The sequence below is a fragment of the Tachypleus tridentatus genome, chromosome 6, assembly GCF_004210375.1.
Source record: "Tachypleus tridentatus isolate NWPU-2018 chromosome 6, ASM421037v1, whole genome shotgun sequence".
Lineage (NCBI taxonomy): Eukaryota > Metazoa > Arthropoda > Merostomata > Xiphosura > Limulidae > Tachypleus > Tachypleus tridentatus.
Genome location: NC_134830.1, coordinates 5404572 through 5424349, shown reverse-complemented (window position 1 = coordinate 5424349; position 19778 = coordinate 5404572). Strand labels below are relative to the sequence as shown.

The following is a 19778-nucleotide window of genomic DNA, read 5'->3' as shown; positions in this document are numbered from 1 at the left end:
AATGGTAGACATTTTGAAATCCAAGATGGCAGCCGTATACGATTATTTCAGTTCGGCGGTTTCCCTTAAATTGTCAAACATATCTTTATCTAACACCCTGATAATTCTCATTTATCACCATAAAGTGCATAATTGTTTCATAAATGTGACCCATTATGTGATCCCCAGACCCTCTCGTCTAATTTTCCTTCAAGTAAACCCCAACGAAGTTAACAAGGCTTGCATATATAAAAAAGACTGTTCTGACTTACTAATAACTAGAACTCTTTAACTTAAAAAGTCGCGTAACGTTAGCGAAGCCACATAGATAAAACACTGACAAACAGAAATATAGCATAGCTCACAAAGTGAATTCAGAAATCAATAGGTAGACTCAGTCAAACTTTAAAAAGTGAGACATGTATATGCTTATTAGCACGTGCACATCAGTGTGATACTTGTTTATCAGGCCCGGCATGGCCAAACGTGTTAAAGCGTGCGACTGGTAATCTGAGGGTCGCGGGTTCAACTCCTTGCCACACCTAACATGCTCGCCCTTTCCGCCGTGGGGGCGTTATAATGTGACGGTCAATCCCACTATTCGTTGGTAAAAGAGTAGCCCAAGAGTTGGCGGTGGACGGTGATGACTACCTGCCTTCCCTCTAGTCTTACGCTGCTAAATTAGGGACGGCTAGCATAGATAGCCCTCGAGTAGCTTTGTGAGAAATTCAAAAACAAACAAAACTTGTTTATCTAGAGCAACTATCTACTGCGTTCCCCGGGGGAACTGAACCTCAGATTTTAGCGTTGTTATAAGTCCTTAAACATACAGTCTCCCACCTTTGTTGTAGTACTAGAAACACGTATCCAAGGAGATTAGTAGCAGAAGTCTGTTATTACTTTATTTAATGTAATACTGAAAATTCATAAGTTTTTTACTGATATTTGTGCAACGTTTGTTATAGAATCCTCACTAATTAAACTAAACTAGTGGTGAGTAAAACAACCCAGATTAGAATCAGTGCTCTGGCTGGGTGTTTTTATGAAACAGTTTCTTCATTGATGAATAAATCATATTTTTAAAAAATAGACACTAGTTGTTTTTTCATGTATTGTTTTGTATGATTCATGACTTTCATTTATATGTTTTCTAACTATAAATAGTGGTGAAATATATACCATGTGCATTCCTATCATGTTCAGGTTCTAGATTTGAAAGACATAGCCAGTCGATAAAAATCTTGGAATTAGGCCTAATACAAAATCAAGTTTGTATCTCAGAATGACCTTTATGAGTATTAACACTTTTTTTGATAAGGAGAAAATAACGTTTCAACCTTCCTCGGTCATCTTCAGGTCATAACCTGATGAACTGATCTTCCTCGGTCATCTTCAGGTCATAACCTGATGAACTAATAAAGGTCCTCAGCTGAGGAAACAATACATTATAAACATTATTAAGTAACACTGTTTGGGCAGCACATTTAATTAGTATATTTTGTAGTTCTGATCCATGTGGGTAACTTTTGTGGATGAGATGATGTTAACAGTATTTTGTATACACATGAAACCTCAGTTTCTGTTTCAACTGTTGGCTCTATTAAGAACTATCTCAACTATTATTAGTTCACTAATATTTTGGTCATAATCGTCGTGTTTAAAATGTTAATCCTGAAAACGATATTGACCTTCTGCCAGGTTTGAAATGTTTTTAAAATTTACTATTCAGGTTTCTAAATAGTATAATAATAAATATTAAACTAAGGTCAAGACATTCTGTTCAAACCCTCTTAATTGAATAGTTCACCAATGCATGGTTCCATGATAAAGTTACAGAACTACCATGACTAAAACCTGGGTTCAAACTTCCATCTGCAGTACATGGAGCACAAACAGCCCATTGTGTAGTTCATGTGCAAAAAGTACAAACAGCATTCTCAAATATTAACGTTATGTTTAGCTTTACTATTTTTATTAGATTTTGAAGACAAGACAACATCTAACACTGATTTTACTAAGTTTTCCATTTGTAAGTTTTTATGCTACTTTTTCAAATACTAGATAAATAAACGTTCATCATTTTTATTACCTACAGCATCTCAGTTTACAAACCCACGTAATGTGGTGTGAGTTTGTTTTTACTATCTAGTTTTAAACAATAATGAACAAATTCTTCAGAAGTTTTAGGCAAACAAAACTTGTGGTGTCAGTAAATATACCTGAGCTGGGCTTTCTTTTCCAACCAAGTAAACAAAAAAGCTAAATGAATACACTTTACATTTTAAGTTCACTATATGTATACATGTAATATATTGTTAAATAATTACATATTCATCCTGTTTTTAAAATTGTTGTTTACCTCACAAATGACACCTGTAATTTAATACACAGGTCTTGGGTTTAGAATATCGGATACAAATTGTGTTCTGTTCTCTTAGAAACATATCTGAAAGAAACACATGACAGTCATTTAAATATGCATTTTATACTAATGGTTTTCTCTCACACCTTTGTTAAACATTCATGGCAGTTTATCATTGGATAGGAACAATGTTTGTGGTTATTATTCTGTCATTTATACAAATAAAACAAGGTTTCACAGGAATTCTTCAATATAAATATAGGTAACATCATAGAATTTGTTTTAACAAAAAGATTGTCTAGTTGTACCCAACAGAAATAACAGAGTCACTACAAACTCTATCAAGACCAATAAATTTTTTATAATGAAAGTAACATTTCTAAGCAAGAGTTATAACATTAAAAATAAGTTTACTTTTGGAATTTTTGGTCTCACCCATCAAGTCTCGAATACATCTCTGAGAAAGAGTAAAACTGAGTAAAAGACATTGATTTCTCATTAGTGAACCACATGGTCTCACCCATCTATTCATGACAATCAACACTAGTGTGTGTAAAAGGTTATTACTGGTCTTCTTTTATTATATTCATTTCTATTCCAGCAGCTTGTTTTCATGTGTTATGTCCATTAGCACATCTCAATTCCCAGTCTCTTCAGACGAGCAATTAGAGAATTGTCTGTTAGCATCTCTCGATTCAAAGTCTCTTCAGACGAGTAATTAGAGAATCGTCTGTTAGCATCTCTTGATTTGCAGTCTCTTCAGATGAGCAATTAGAGAATCGTCTGTTAGCATCTCTCATTCTCAGTCTCTTCAGATGAGCAATTAGAGAATTGTCTGTTAGCATCTCTCGATTCGTAGTCTCTTCAGATGAGCAATTAGAGAATCAAAGTTTGAATGATCTGTAAAACAAGGTTCTCATGTTATATATATCTGAAGAAATAAATTAAACAAATGCACAGTTGGAATGAATATTTCTTGTTTTTTGACAAATTCAAACTTTTATTGTTAAATCAAGAACTATTTCGTTATGTTTCAGTTGTTTATTATCAATGTTTGGAAGCTTACAGTTCTGAAGACTAAAACTAGTTCTGAATTAACAAAAACACAATGAAAACAAGGTATTTATCTTTTCTTCAAAGACAGCTTACCATACTCTCTAACAGAATCCTGGTTGTGCCAAAGTGAATTAGTTGGATTCCATAACTGGTTTGCACTAAAAATAACCCCAAAAAACAAAAATCATTACTTACTAAAGAGACCCAAAATATATAATATACTTACCAATGATTCTGAATGACTATAAACTTTTGTACACATTACAGGTAGATACAAGATAAAACGAGAAATCGGTAAAGATAAACTATCAATGGTTTAAATTTATGCTTGTAATAAAGTGTTACCAGATGCTCAAAAACATTTTGCACCAATGATGCACGACAAATAGGTCTATAATTACTGAGATAAATGTTATCAACTCCTTTTAAAAAAGAGTCTATAATTAACAAACTTCAAATCCTTTTGTACCTGCCCTCTATTCAAGGACAAATCAAATAACCATAAACTCTCTCAAAACATTTCTTGTAACATTAAGCATCCCTTATGTGACATCATTTTAACTAGACATTAATTTGTTTTAACTTATATGACCTCAATCTTTTACCTTGTCTGTTGAAATCTATACACTGTACTTGGAGAAGACACCTCTTGGCTCTGAGAAAACTCTTTCTCTCTGTTTTCCTCAACAACAACTGTGTAAAAGAAAACAACACCCTTGTTAGGCTTACAAACTGAACGTGTGAAGCTGAATGTCTCAGTTTGGTAATGCAGTTAGATGAAAAAGAACCAGTTTATCAAAGTTACACATTCATGGATGTTAGTGTGTCATCATAACTTGTTAACTTTAGTTTATTTACTCTTGTTTGCATCATCTACTAATTTTGATTATTAAAAACCAAAGAGCATTTCAAATGATAATATTAGACTTTAGTTGGACCCAGATAGGAGGTAACCCAACTTCACCCTGTTCTTCAAGAGTGGAGGGAATTCAGAGGAACACTTTGGGGAAATGACCTTTGTCCACCACCCCTGTGACTGGAAACTGGGTGTAGCAAAGACTCCTTGGCTAATGTGCATTGGAGATCCCTGGGGAACAAAGCTCTGGAAACAGTACAATAGGTGAGCCAAGTTATATAAATTTTAAAAGACAACTGACCACAATTTTTTTCATCCCAATGATCCATAAGGGCAGGAAGGATCCCTTTGTACTTTACTCATGATAGTAATCCCCTCAGGTCTGCCTCTAGGTGATCTAATGAAGCACCTCATTTTTACAAAGCCTGTTGCAATCTAGATAAAGCATGTTTGTTAATAGTTGCCAGTGCAGATTTGGTTTGTTAAAAGCACTGTGCTTGGGCAACACTTTCCACAGATTTGGATCAGGTTAACAAAAAATGAGGGATCTTGGAAAGTAAAGACAAAATTAGTACAGAAGTCACACCCCACATTATAATCTAGATCATTCAAATAATATAAAATAAAAGTACTTGGGAAGATCCATACACCAGCCCACACAATATCCTCCACTGTATAATTCAATTGCACTGTTAAGAACTTAGAGATGTGATGAAATGTGACTAAAGTCTCCTCACTTCCAAAGAGATTCCAGAATACACAATATGGATTACTTTTCATTCCCTCCTCATCAGGGTAACCAGGGATAAATCCTGAAAAACCAAAGGATTCCAAAGGAAAAAAAAAAAGTTATTGTTTAGCACCTATAAAGGTGTTAGAACATGCAGTAGACCCCCAGTAGACATAACAAACAATCAGGATCCAATCAGTCATAGAGATGAGAAATAATGATAAGATGAAGTTCTATGTCTCCCCATGTCTTATATAAGAAGAACCTGTCTGGGTATAGAAGAATGTAGATAAAATGATAAAATGTTCTGTGCACATGCAGCATAAACAACTCTGACCAGTAACTTCCAAGAAGAAATACAACCTTAGGGAAAGATGTTACATGAGGATAAGGCCAGAGAGCACTGGGAATTCTTTGAGTATATAAAAATAGTTGATAAGGCTGTCTTATACAAGACAATTGTGGAAGATGCTAAAGCTATGTCAAAGAGTCAGGTCAAGAAATGAGTTATGCTTGACACTTCTGGATGATATGGGTTAAACGTACTTGCAATACCCCACTATTTCATTACTTCTGATAATGTCCATCATGAAACTATGCAAAGTTAAACAGGTACATGACAACCTTAGAAGTTAAACCACAATACCATGTGAAGGACCTCATAATCTTAATGCAAGAAGCTTTAGCTTTGGGGTAGCTGGGTGCATGACATTAGATTGTTGCTGCCTCAACGGAGATGGCCAAAAATGAAGTGGAAAAAATGGGCATTCCTGAACAAATATACTAACACAAAAGAAGAAACCCAGGTTTAGCCACCCAATCTGGTGCAACCAGTACAATGTGATAAGGGATTGAACAAATTATAGTTAGGACTCTGAATAATGGATGAATTGGTGGGAAGGCACAGAGGTATGATCTTATCCAGTCCTGACTGAATGCATTTATCACAATGTTGCTGATAGTTGAATGTTCCAAGGAGTGGCAAACATATTGATCATTGGTGTTCCAAAATGAGAGAAAATCCAGCAAACAACCTTGCATTGCAACATCCATTCTCTCAGAAGAATATAGTTAGGTCAAGACATTTGGTCTATTACCAAATTCATCACCCATAGAATATAATAAGCTAAAAGGATGATATGATATGAGTGAACCAAATAAAGGAGATCCAGTGTTTGAGAACAAAGAGATCAAGACTGAATGCACCCTGATAGGAAATGTAAGACACCATTGGAGTGAAGCATAATGATTTTTGCCCTCAATAAGTCCAGACCTTGAGATATCACCCTTTGAACAGCAAGAAGTTATAAAACATTGATGTGAGGGAAGCCTTATTTTCCATTTACAGACTTGGTAATTCCCAACATTTGAAATATATACTCCACTCCCGAAGTGAAGCATCTGTGAAGAAACAAATTTCTCGAGTAGGTGGTGGCAGAGGAACACCTATTATAGTATTGTTCCAATCTAATTACCAATCAAGGTCAAAGATGTTAAACTGGAATAATGAGACTAGGGAATCCAATGGATTATTGTTCATAAGCTATTGCTGACATAAAGCTTGTTGAAAATATCTCATGTGAGCTCTTTCCAAAGAAATGAGGGATTCAAGTGATGCCCAGACCACACAAAGAGAAAGAACCATACACACAGTGAAAGAAGGAAGTATGAGTGAGAGTCAGACTGATTGTTCTGTAGCATGGAGCTGGATGGTAGTCACCTGAGATTGACAAAGATACTTGTTGATAAAGACAACCAGGTGGACAATCCATTGTGTTGCAGTGAGAACAGGTGTTGAGTGAGAGTCAGACTGATTGTTCTGTAGCATGGAGCTGGATGGTAGTCACCTGAGATTGACAAAGATACTTGTTGATAAAGACAACCAGGTGGACAATCCATTGTGTTGGAGTGAGAACAGGTGTTTCAGCTCTGATAACAAAGACTGCCTTGGTTGCTTCTTAAAGTACAATCTAGATGTGAGGTTCCACAAACTAATGAGAAAGTGCCACCAGTAATCAGAGATCCATGTAATGGTGTGTGCACAAACCTAGGAAATGGTGATGACAAAAAAACCTAGTATGATGCAGAATAACACATATGGTGCCAATACTAATCCAAAGAGCAAAGCCTTGTACTGCAGCACCTGACCCTTTTGCACAAAGTGCAGATAATGGTGGGATGACTCTGCTACAGGAACATGTAGACAGGCATCAAAAACAACAAACTTTGTTATCCATCCACAATCTTGTCAAAATATGCCAACATAGAGTGAGAAATGATTCCATCAGGAACCTTGGATGACGTAAGAATTGATTGAAATGAGAAAAATCGATGGCCAGATGCCAATCACTCATCTTCTTGAACACAACAAACAGATGGGAATAGAACCCTGGAAGAACTGGGACAACTCACTCTACTGCCTCTTGACCAACAAATTTCTGATAGCCCTAGAATAAAGTTCCAAATCCTAGAATCTGGAGGAGGCAAAACCACTACAGGGTGAGGGGATAAAAGTAGTGGAAATGTAAACTGAAGGCCTAATTATGGCATAAGAACCTGAAGTACCCATGGATCTGTGGTAAAGGTTTCCTACAAATTCAGAAATTCTGGGACCTGAGCTTCCACAAACCCTAAAGGCATACGAAAATCACAGTCTCCACTAGGGATATTCTGATCAAGCAGAGATATCTCACGGATATGAGTAGAATCTATTTTGGGTACCAATGAACCAAAGTGTTGATATCAGGGGTCTAAACACTTAAACAGGGGTCAAACTATGACTCCTACAAGGAGTCAAGGAAAGTGAAAAAGGTAACAACAACAAGGATGAATGTAGATAGGCAATATCAACCCTTAATTCCAAAAACTCTTGGAATACCTTCAAAAATCAAGGACAGTAAAAAAGGCCTCATGTTTTTCATGGAGAGTAGCAGCTGGTAGAATGAACACCCTAAAACCACACATCTCTATCAAGCAAATTCCAACAACATATCAGAAAAGAGACTAGAGAAAGTATAGAAGGTACCAACAATGGTCCCAAGTCATTGTCAAGTTGAAATGGTGATGGCTGAGAGGCTTCCAACAAAAGTTGGAGGAATGATAAATATCTTAAAACCTTAGTTGGAGTAAAGCCTCATGTATTCAGGTTGACAACAAACTTTGTTCAGGAACCTCATACTTCTAGAAGCAGGTCTATTGTTTGAGAATCTAAATATGCATCCACCTTGCAGTGATAGGTAAACCATGTTGTTCCAACAAGACATAGTTGTCCAATCCTGTAACTGAGCTGTATACTTCCTTGTACAAACTGCAATATAATGGATGAAGTGAGAACTAAGTATTTACTATCAGACCTTTCTGCCATCAAAGAAGGTACAAACAAACTCTAAAGCAACTGGAATGAGATCTAAAACATCAGACACTTAATTAACTAACTGAACAAAAGAAGTCAGATGTAGCTGATCCAAAAAGCTGACAGACTATGAAGGAAGGAACAGATAAAACCAAATCTAAATTATCTTTGGAATACCCAGGATTGCCCACAAATTCAGACTTCCCTGGAGAAACACCACTAAACCAAACATACATCATCTCACTACAAGTAACTTTACAGGCAGCCTCAATATATTGAGTAATCCACTCTAACTGTTGAGTGACAGTAGATACAGAAGAGATTTGATTTGCCTTTGTGCCATAGATAGGTTTGCTAAATTATTTGCTTTAAAATAGAAATCAACTAGGTAACATGAAGAACATTCAAAGTGTCTCCAACTGTCATAGGACAGAGAACCAAGTAGTGAGCACTTCTTCAATAAAAATTATAATACTATCTTAAATGAGATGCTTATATATAGTACGAGGACAGAGGGCACATTGGAGAGTGTCCCGAGACAGATATCTTCAAGGGCAATTAAAACTGTATCAAGCAAGAAAAAATGAGACCAATGTTTAGACTGGTAAAGGACAGAAACCCTAACAGATGAGGAGAGGTTAGTTTGGAAATAATCTTTTCATACCAAGTTAAATATAAGTTTTCAATTCTTTTTTTACTCACTTTTCATGATTTAAAATCAACAAATTCTTAGAATCGTAAAACTTATACATTAATTGAAATATTCTTGTTTAGAACTTGAGCAATCTAATAAAAACACCACTGAACAGTGAATAATGAAAACCTACATCAGTACTAGGTAAATAACACTAAACTTCTAGTTGGTCTATAACTATTAAACAGCAAGTTTTCTGATAAACTTGTACCAGAGAATCTTTTAAAGTACATGGTTTATGTTGAAGACTACAGTTCATGAACATTATTGCACGTCACAATGAAGAAGAAATAAACAATGTTATTGAAAGTATTTAATATTCACAACTGTCTAAGTTTGGTTATTATAAAACTATAAATACCTGCTTTAAGATGTCTACTGATGGTAACAGTAGGAGACCACTTTCCTGGACCTCCAAAAACAGAACAAACCTGAAAGTTAAATATAGGAGATCATGATAAAACAGAAAATTCCAGTATATTGGAAAATCAAAGTCAAAGCACAGGTTTCATATGTTTCCAAAGGATCTCAAAGAATAAGTAATTTTCATGTTAAACAAGAGAAATTATTAAACACAGTGATGGTGATTACATTCACATCTAATTTAAAAACTCACAAACAAAGTTTACATAAAGAAGGCTCCTTACGTATAGTAAACTATCCTTGTGCAGAAAATATCAGAATAAAAAGAAATAATGGATGTTTCCATTTGTATTTATTCAAAATATAAGTGATTTAATAGTTTACTATCTGGGTTATTGTACTGTACCTTGGTTGTAGAACCGAGGCTTCCAGCATGGCTCTGAGAAACTGCTACTGTTTTTATGGTTGACAGAAGAAGGGCTTCACTGTTGTTATCAACCGAAACATGGCTCTCCAGCTGGGGTAAACACACCAGGTCCTTGTGCTTGACTAGTTCTTGATAGATCTCTGTTTGTTTACAGTCCTGCGTCACACTGTGTTCTGAATACGTACATCCCTAGAAGATGAAAGTCATCATACCAATCTAGGAGTGCTACACTACCAGACTGAGCAAAATTAACTTACGTTGAAGAATTTTATTATCAATGTATCAATTGATCAAGGTATATTATAAAACAATTTTGTTATGTATTGATTGATCAAGGTATATTATAAAACAATTTTATCACAACAGATGTGTTGAGGAACCATTAATATAAAAATACAAATGTTTTCAATTAGTACATATAAGTAATTAAGGTTATTCATGGGGATCATAACATTGTTTTTAATAACACTTTGTAAGCTGAACATTTACAGACTGGAGAAAGGAAAAAACCTGATGGAGAGTAGCAGCTGCAAGAATGAACACCCTAAAACCACACACCTCTATCAAATAAATTCCAACAACATACCAACAAAGAGACTACAGAAAGTGTAAAAGGTACCAACAATGGCTCCAACTCATCATCAAGTTGATATGGTGATGGATGAAAGGTTTCCAACAAAAGTTAGACTTAGGTTCTATGCTGGTATCATAAGTATGCTTCCACAACCCCTGCAATTGTGGGGAGGTCACAAGCCAAACAAAGATCTGAAGGACTTGACAAATTTAATTACAATAATAGGGTAATAAACATAGGGAGGTCCAATTACTTTTTATGTTGGGGAAGCCATCTTTTGAGGTTGTGCTAGTGAAAAGTACTATATTATTTTATCTTTGTAAGTACCACGTTTCTGTACTCACTTCAAAAATTATATTTTCAGCTTCTTTAAAGTTAATGTTGAAAACGAACTGCAGTTTTCTTTTCATTATTAATAACAACTATCGTGACTATAAATTAAAAAGTTATGTTTTACAAATGTGAATATGTTTGTGTGGCTATTCTTTCTACAACCTTAAAAAATGTTTTGTAGAAATGAAAGCCAAGAGACCTGGATTTAAGAACCACCAACATCAGTTTCTACTTCTCACAAAAAATTCTGCTCTTTAACAGTAAAACCCAATAATCTCACAGATGAGAAGCCATCAGTAACTACAATGTGTGAAGATAGTTTACTATAGAATATCAACTTATGTAGATAACAGACACTAGTGTAACTGCTATTAAAGTTTATCTTCTATAAATGATACTAATTGAGCTACGTACATCAGGTAGGTTGGGCATTGTTTTAGAGCCATGACACAGGTTAGCAAAGGTAAGGTTTATTTCAAGTATTAATGGATATCTTTTGAAATTATCCCTTACAACTTTAAGTGCGTTTGGATGGTTATTGTCCATTATGTAAGTAAGCCTAAAGTGTTGGAGAATGTGGGCCACTGAATAAGTTCTTAACTGTTCAATCATCTTACTCCATGTATGATCTGTAGTACAAACTGTTTATACAGAGTTGTTAGCTCAATATTAGCCCAGTAATGTTTTACAGTTAAGCAACGCGAATAAAATCGTTTTATCTATTTTAAGGCAAAAGTATGAAGTTTCCTAAAACTAAACTGAATATTACCTGTTTCATGAAAACCTTCAAACTAACTTATAATCATTCCATTAGTTAACATGCATGCAGATTTAAAGTCACAATATTATTATATACAAATGTACCAGAAATGTCCCTAAAGGGTCTAAAGGATTATACTTTAAAGCTCTCCTTCCACAACAAGGATAAAATCCTTGCCGAGATCTGTTATGGAGCTGCTCGGGATACTTTGCTGCTTCAGGATGATAACAACATCGGTAGAGGTCGGAGCACGGGAAGTCCTTTCCACAACGAGAACAAGTAAGACACCTGACTAGCCCCCAGATACGCCAAAACACTTGACCCCACAATCCCAGTTCTTTGAAGAGCATCTGTATGTAACTATCTTTATCCCAGTTTTGATCCCTGCTGACAAAATATTCAATTACTAGAGTAGAACAGTCTTATTTCTATTAACATATAAAAACAAATGGTGGTTTGGTAAAGTGCAATGAAACAAATATGTACATTTTTCATTAGATATCTTTATTATTTTAGCTCTGCATTCTGAACAGAATTTTATTGTTATACAACGAGTCATCTAGTACTATAAATAAACCATACCGAATTTAAGCTCCTGACTCGTAGAAAACAAGATATCTCTCATATTTACTTTTATTGAAATGTTTGGAATTGTAAACATACCTTTTGTGCGCATACGAAATTTCTCCCTTGTTATCAATGAAAGCTCTGAAACGTTAAAACACACATCTACTCAATTTATATACAAAAATTTATATACAATCTTACACAACTGTATCAATAAATATTTATTAAAATGTGAAAAACCTTATTACAAGAATTTTTTAAATATCACTTCAAATGTAGTTTTAAAGTAAAAAGAGAGAAAATATCTATAAATATTTATATATCATTTCAATGAATTAAACAAATATTTGCTCATTGTCTGCCTGCAGGGAATGAATCCCAAATGTTAGTTGTGTATGCTATTAAAATTAAAAGTAAAGAAAACAAATGAAGCATTAATACCACATTATTTTACAAAATGTTAGGAAAGAAAAAACAGTTTGTTTAATTAGTCAGTTTTTGTCTTAAAAATTCTTGAAATAAAATTAATTTGTTTTGAATTAAATAATAAACAAACATGTAAGTGTGTAAAGAAAAGATGCAGAAAAGAATTAAATAATAAACAAACATGTAAGTGTGTAAAGAAAAGATGCAGAAAAGAATTAAATAATAAACAAACATGTAAGTGTGTAAAGAAAAGATCCAGAAAAAAATTAAATAATAAACAAACATGTAAGTGTGTAAAGAAAAGATCCAGAAAAGAATTAAATAATAAACAAACATGTAAGTGTTTAAAGAAAAGATCCAGAAAAGAATTAAATAATAAACAAACATGTAAGTGTTTAAAGAAAAGATCCAGAAAAGAATTAAATAATAAACAAACATGTAAGTGTGTAAAGAAAAGATGCAGAAAAGAATTAAATAATAAACAAACATGTAAGTGTGTAAAGAATAGATGCAGAAAAGAATTAAATAATAAACAAACATGTAAGTGTGTAAAGAAAAGATGCAGAAAAGAATTAAATAATAAACAAACATGTAAGTGTGTAAAGAAAAGATCCAGAAAATAATTAAATAATAAACAAACATGTAAGTGTGTAAAGAAAAGATGCAGAAAAGAATTAAATAACAAACAAACATGTAAGTGTGTAAAGAAAAGATCCAGAAAAGAATTAAATAATAAACAAACATGTAAGTGTGTAAAGAAAAGATCCAGAAAAGAATTAAATAATAAACAAACATGTAAGTGTGTAAAGAAAAGATCCAGAAAAGAATTAAATAATAAACAAACATGTAAGTGTGTAAAGAAAAGATGCAGAAAAGAATTAAATAATAAACAAACATGTAAGTGTGTAAAGAAAAGATGCAGAAAAGAATTAAATAATAAACAAACATGTAAGTGTGTAAAGAAAAGATCCAGAAAAGAATTAAATAATAAACAAACATGTAAATGTGTAAAGAAAAGATCCAGAAAAGAATTAAATAATAAACAAACATGTAAGTGTTTAAAGAAAAGATGCAGAAAAGAATTAAATAACAAACAAACATGTAAGTGTGTAAAGAAAAGATGCAGAAAAGAATTAAATAATAAACAAACATGTAAGTGTGTAAAGAAAAGATGCAGAAAAGAATTAAATAATAAACAAACATGTAAGTGTTTAAAGAAAAGATGCAGAAAAGAATTAAATAACAAACAAACATGTAAGTGTGTAAAGAAAAGATCCAGAAAATATTTTAAAATCTTCAGTTTTAAAACAAATTATTTGACAAGTTGCACATGTTTTACTTTAAGTTTGTTGTGTCGAGTGATCTTTTTGTTAAATGTAAATATTTCTCATACCTAGAAGAGAGGCAACTAATGGCTGTTTGTAGTTTAGGAACAAATACTTTTTCACAAGAAACGCATCGCACAAGAGAATGGACACCACCAATAGTTCCTTTACATCTCGACGAAGACATTTCTGGCTTAAGTAAATAATCTATGTGCTTCTTGTACAGTCTCCTAAACATACAAAAAAAACACATTAGTGCCATTGTTTCTATGCTGACAAGCCATTTAGCTAGCATCCAAATACACAAACATATGACCTTGTGAAGTGCTCCATTTATCTATGTATGTCAAACAGATTAATCATACAACATATCATGCAATGGTCTGTAAGTATTAAGACGTGAATAGCACACAAATGAATGACAAAAGAACTGGTTTGGTTTGAATTTTGCACAACGCTACTCGAGGGCTATCTGTGCCAGCCATCCCTAATTTAGCAGTGTAAGACTAGAGGGAAGACGGCTAGTCATCACCACCCGCTGCCAACTCTTGGGCTACTTTTTTTACCAAAGAATAGTTGGATTGACCGTCACATTATAATGCCCCCACGGATGAAAGGACAAGTATGTTTGGTGTGACAGGGATTGGAACCCATGACCCTCGGATTACGAGTCGAGTGCCTTAACCACCTGGCCATGCTGGGCTGCTGGTAAAAGAAAACAGCTTTTTAAAGTAAGAGTTAAACCAACAAGATTGCTATTATCCACTGATTTGTTTCTTTGTTGAGGCTAGCTACACTGTGCCCACCAGTATTATGAAAACCCAGCCTTTAACATTATACATCTTGGGGGTTTGTTTCCATTGATAAATCAGAAACAGATGTTCCCCAGAACTTAATAATGTCTGCAACTTTGAAAATCTGTAGGTATTGATCACTATGACTAAAGACAAATAACTGGTTAGGTTTGTTTTTCAATTTTGAGCAAAGTTACACAAGGGCTATCTGTGCTAGCCACCCCTAAATTAATAGTGAAAGACAAGAGAGAAGATAGTCATCACCACACACACCCAACATTTCAACTACTGTTTTACCAATGAATAATGAAATTGACCATTACATTATAAGTTCTCCATGGCTGAAAGTGTAGGTTTGTTTGGTGATATAGGGATTTGAGCTCATGACCCTCTGCTTGTAAGTTAAGCACCCTAACCACCTGGCAATACCCAGTAATGAGAGTATAGCCAGTTTATGATACCACCTGGCAATACCCAGTAATGAGAGTAAAGCCAGTTTATCATACCATTCTTATGTTGATACTCTAAAAGATTAAAATACATCGTTTCAGAGTTAATTTGCAAAGTGCAACGGTAATCAAACTGTTTCCACTCTGCAAATACGGGTAAACCTTTCCTTTTGTAATATCATAATGTTTATATCATCGTCGGGACATTATACATGTTACAAAAATATCAATGCTAACATAAAGAAGTCAGACAATTTTGAGGATGTGATATTTACAAAAATGAGCAAACCCTTTAAACTAGGAATAATGGTCCCCTATTGTAACTGAAACAAGCAGCAAAATGTTCTTTTTACTTACGATTTTATTCTGTCTTTCGGATCTTCTAATTGTTCTAAATCTTTATAGCTGAATAGCCCTGCAAGTCTGAAAAATAATACAAAATTATAAACATTACAAACATACTTCTCATAAATATGTCTTTATGAAGTAGAGGTTTGATCAACCTTTATTTACTCAAAAAGATACAGTTTGAGTAAAAATAATTCCAACAGAATAAATGTACTGATTTATCCCATGTATATAACACAAAAATCCTGCAGTATATGTGCAAACAAACCTGAATTTTAACCCTAACAAAACATCATTGAATATCTGTCAAATGAAATGCATTAATGGCTAAAAAATTGTAGATATTTTAAATCATTCAAGTATAACAAAAATATTAACGTCTGACCAAAATCAAACTACCTAGATAAATATGAACTAAAAAATGAACCCAGTAATGAGAGTATAGCCAATTTATGATACCAGACTTATGTTGATACTCAAAATGAGTATATTCACTCTTATCAATATTTTTGGCCATAATCCCATCAATACTCATAAAATGTAACCAGCTTAGGAAACGTAGGTCAGTCCTAAATCCATATACTAAGCTAACAATACAAGATATTATTTATAAAAAAAATAAAAGGACAAGACATTAAACATAATAAAAACAGATATATTAGATATTCTACCCAAGACTGAGAATGAAAGTTACATTAAAGAAAAAAATGAACAACAATGATTTATATCACAGATTTAGTGTTCCTCGAACGAATGTAACATCAGTATATCGAATGACAACATGCTTTTTAATGCATTTATTACTATTTCCACCTTGAACAAAATGTAAGTATAAACTCCAATACAATTTCACTGAATATTTTATCTCATCACCTACTTTAATTTATTAGGGTTTTGTGAAAAACTCTTCGCTTCAATCATTTCATCATGTATTATTTAATCAGAATAATTTACAAGAATTTCAAGCTATTTAACCTTAACACATCACAATGTAAATATAGAATCAACTTTTAAGAAGCTGAATAGCTAATTTGAACAGTGGGAAACCTGACAAAAATTACAATACCTGTATCAGTGTACAGTTAGTTGGTTTTATTTTGTGTAAAGCTATTCAAGAGTTACCAAGCCTTAACTTTGAAGTCACTGGCTAAACTGAATGCAGCTAGTGAATAACACTCACCACGAAATCTTGGGTTAATTTTTACCAAAGAACAGTTGGATTGACCACCATGTTAGGATGTAACCATGGTTGAAAGAGCTGGTGAGTATGGTGGTGACATTTCAATCTTGCAATACAGAGATTGGAAGTCAAGATTCTTGACCACCAGGGATTAATTTACTATAATTTCAAATATTATTTTTCATTCATTTATTCAAGAGAAAAGGTTTTAGCAAAGAAGCTTACACTGTGTTGTAAACATTTAATATTAAAAAAGCTTTTAACTCTGAACAAATTTATCACTAATCAACCTTAATTAATCAAAGTGACAACATCAACAAGGTGAATAAATTAAACATAAACAAATATAATAAAAGTGATATATCATTCAGTTTCTTCACACATTGGCTCCCACACGACTCACCAGTAAGTCATGCTCTGTTTTCATTTTAAAGGACCACTTACTGGCTAGAACACAACAGCTACATGTACATTCTTCCTAGAAAAAGTAATTATAAAATGAGTAGTGAGACTCTGGAAAGCATCGGCAAAACAGGCTTGGGAGCCAATGTGTTAATAAATAAGTACATGAAAGCTTTTAACCATGATTGAACTCATGAACCAATGAATTAGTAAACTTACCTCTGTGTAAGTTGATCACCAATAGCACTCACAGGACTAGATGTAGCTAATATAACATTCATGTTTTCATAACAAAACTGTAAACATTGTTGCACCAACCATTCCATCTGCAGAAAGTCTGCCGATACAAGTAGATGAATGGCGTACCTGGGTTCTGACAACATTATACAGGAATTTGTTAAAGTCATGATGATGGTGACTTGAAGTTACAGTTAAACTTTCTCAAACATTCTCCCACTAAACATCCATAGTTGCATGTCCAGAATACAGCTAATGTTGCTCTAACACTTAAGTTAAGCACAAATCACTTACTCTGTTGAAAAACTCACTCATATCAACAACTAGATTATTAGTATTTTATCATGTATGGTATGTCACATGTTCCCTTACTTCAATAATATAAAATATTATTTCTTGTAATTAATAAAAAGAGTGAAATTTCAAAAATACTCATATGATAATTTTCCTACAAAACTACAAACCTACCTCACTTCAAAATGACAGGTATTCATTCTATATATGGAATGATATTTCTGTGCAAAAACTACAAACAATCAGTCAACTATGCATAGAGTAACATGGAACCCTTGACAATAGTTATAATTTTCTTACAATGAAAATGTATTTCCAATAGATACCTACAATCTCTCAAAGGATTGGTTAGTCTTGTTCAAAGCTGCCCTCTATATGCAAGATTTTTTGTCATGCATGCCACAAATCTTGGGCTCCCCCTCAATGAAATTAGTATATTCCAACGTGTCTCTCATGCAAATAATTATGTATTATTCATCAACCAGTAGTACCATAACATGCTCACATGTTATCCTCCTCTACCAAACCTTCACAGAAGGTGTGAGAACCTGTGAAATGGAGAAGAAAGGTGGGAACAGTGAGAGGAGGTAAACAGTATAAGGAAAATTAAAACTTGTGATCCATTACTTACCCTCCTCACAAGATTAGTTAGAATTCCAGTGAATAACAAAAGCATCCAAAGGATGCCCCTGACCATGAGAGAAAGAGGTCCAGAGATCAGAGAAGAGGAACCACACTGCTTTTGAGCTAGGTATACTATTTGTCCATGTTTATAACTTGTAAAACATATGGGTAGAAATTACAAGGTGTAGAGTGTCTGGAGCATTTAGGACCATACTCAATAAGTCAACAACATCCAGGTAAGGGCAGGATGAGGATCACAGAGTGCCAATATCCAGGTAAGGGCAGGATGAGGACAATAATGGCATCACTTACAACTCAGTAATCAGGGATTAAGACCCACTCCACTTACTGGGTACAAAACATGAATCAACACCCTACAGCAATCCAAGACTGGCCAACAAGCATCAAGAGAATTGATTCAACTTGTGGTGATTGATTCACTCAAATTCAATAGAGAACTGACATCCATGCAGAAGTAAGATGAGAGCTCCCAGTCAAAAGGGAGTGAACTACATTTGCAATACATCAAATGCAGACGGTATGGAAAGGTGACAAGTCAATTCCATTGCGTTATAAATGGTATAAGGAGACCACATAATCTTGTAAGATGCCAGATCACCTCCAGTGATTGTTGAATGTGTATATAGTAAGAGAAAGCCATTCCATCCAGTAATGCGATGGATTGACCCAAGTAATTGTTGATATTGTTGAATGTGTAAATGGTAAAAGGAAGCCATTCCATCCAGTAGGGCAATGGATCGACTCCAGTAATTGTTGATATTGTTGAATGTGTAAATAGTAAAAGGAAGTCATTCCATCCAGTAAGTCAATGGATCAACTCCAGTAATTGTTGATATTGTTGAATGTGTAAATGGTAAAAGGAAGCCATTCCATCCAGTAGGGCAATGGATCGACTCCAGTAATTGTTGATATTGTTGAATGTGTAAATAGTAAAAGGAAGTTATTCCATCCAGTAAGTCAATGGATCAACTCCAGTAATTGTTGATATTGTTGAATGTGTAAATAGTAAAAGGAAGCCATTCCATCCACTAGGGCAATGAATTGACTCCAGTAATTGTTGATATTGTTGAATGTGTAAGTAGTAAAAGGAAGCCATTCCATCCAGTGAGGTGACGGATTGTCTCCAGTAATTGTTGATATTGTTGAATGTTAAATAGTAAAAGGAAGCCATTCCATCCAGTAAGGCAATGGATCAACTCCAGTAATTGTTGATATTGTTGAATGTGTAAATGGTAAAAGGAAGCCATTCCATCCACTAGGGCAATGGATTGACTCCAGTAATTGTTGATATTGTTGAATGTGTAAATGGTAAAAGGAAGCCATTCCATCCAGTGAGGTGATGGATCGACTCCAGTAATTGTTGATATTATTGAATGTGTAAGTAGTAAAAGGAAGCCATTCCATCCAGTAGAGCATTGGATCGACTCCAGTAGTTGTTGATATTGTTGAATGTGTAAATAGTAAAAGGCAGCCATTCCATCCAGTGAGGTGATGGATCGACTCCAGTAATTGTTGATATTGTTGAATGTGTAAATGGTAAAAGGAAGCCATTCCATCCACTGGGGCAATGGATCGACTCCAGTAATTGTTGATATTGTTGAATGTGTATATAGTAAGAGAAAGCC

At 34.1% G+C, this 19778-nt stretch overlaps 1 protein-coding gene across 5 annotated transcripts in view; it reads right to left on the bottom strand.

Moving 5' to 3' along the window:
• Positions 1 to 1753: 1753 nt before the first annotated feature.
• The window catches only part of LOC143251877 (SANT and BTB domain regulator of class switch recombination), a 29681-nt gene continuing 11656 nt past the window's right edge, over positions 1754 to 19778 (bottom strand). For 3 of the 5 annotated variants that reach the window (XM_076503194.1, XM_076503190.1, XM_076503193.1), the window contains exons 5-14: positions 17197 to 17350; positions 15405 to 15470; positions 13873 to 14034; positions 12150 to 12194; positions 11591 to 11873; positions 9799 to 10008; positions 9391 to 9460; positions 4003 to 4090; positions 3491 to 3555; positions 2683 to 3241 (exon numbers count right to left, since the gene is read on the bottom strand). In XM_076503194.1, the coding sequence (XP_076359309.1) occupies positions 3180 to 3241; positions 3491 to 3555; positions 4003 to 4090; positions 9391 to 9460; positions 9799 to 10008; positions 11591 to 11873; positions 12150 to 12194; positions 13873 to 14034; positions 15405 to 15470; positions 17197 to 17350 (1205 nt within the window). In that variant the 3' untranslated portion in view covers positions 2683 to 3179. Of the gene's footprint in view, positions 3242 to 3490; positions 3556 to 4002; positions 4091 to 9390; positions 9461 to 9798; positions 10009 to 11590; positions 11874 to 12149; positions 12195 to 13872; positions 14035 to 15404; positions 15471 to 17196; positions 17351 to 19778 lie in introns of all 5 variants that reach the window. The other 2 variants (XM_076503191.1, XM_076503195.1) reach the window with 1 other exon arrangement.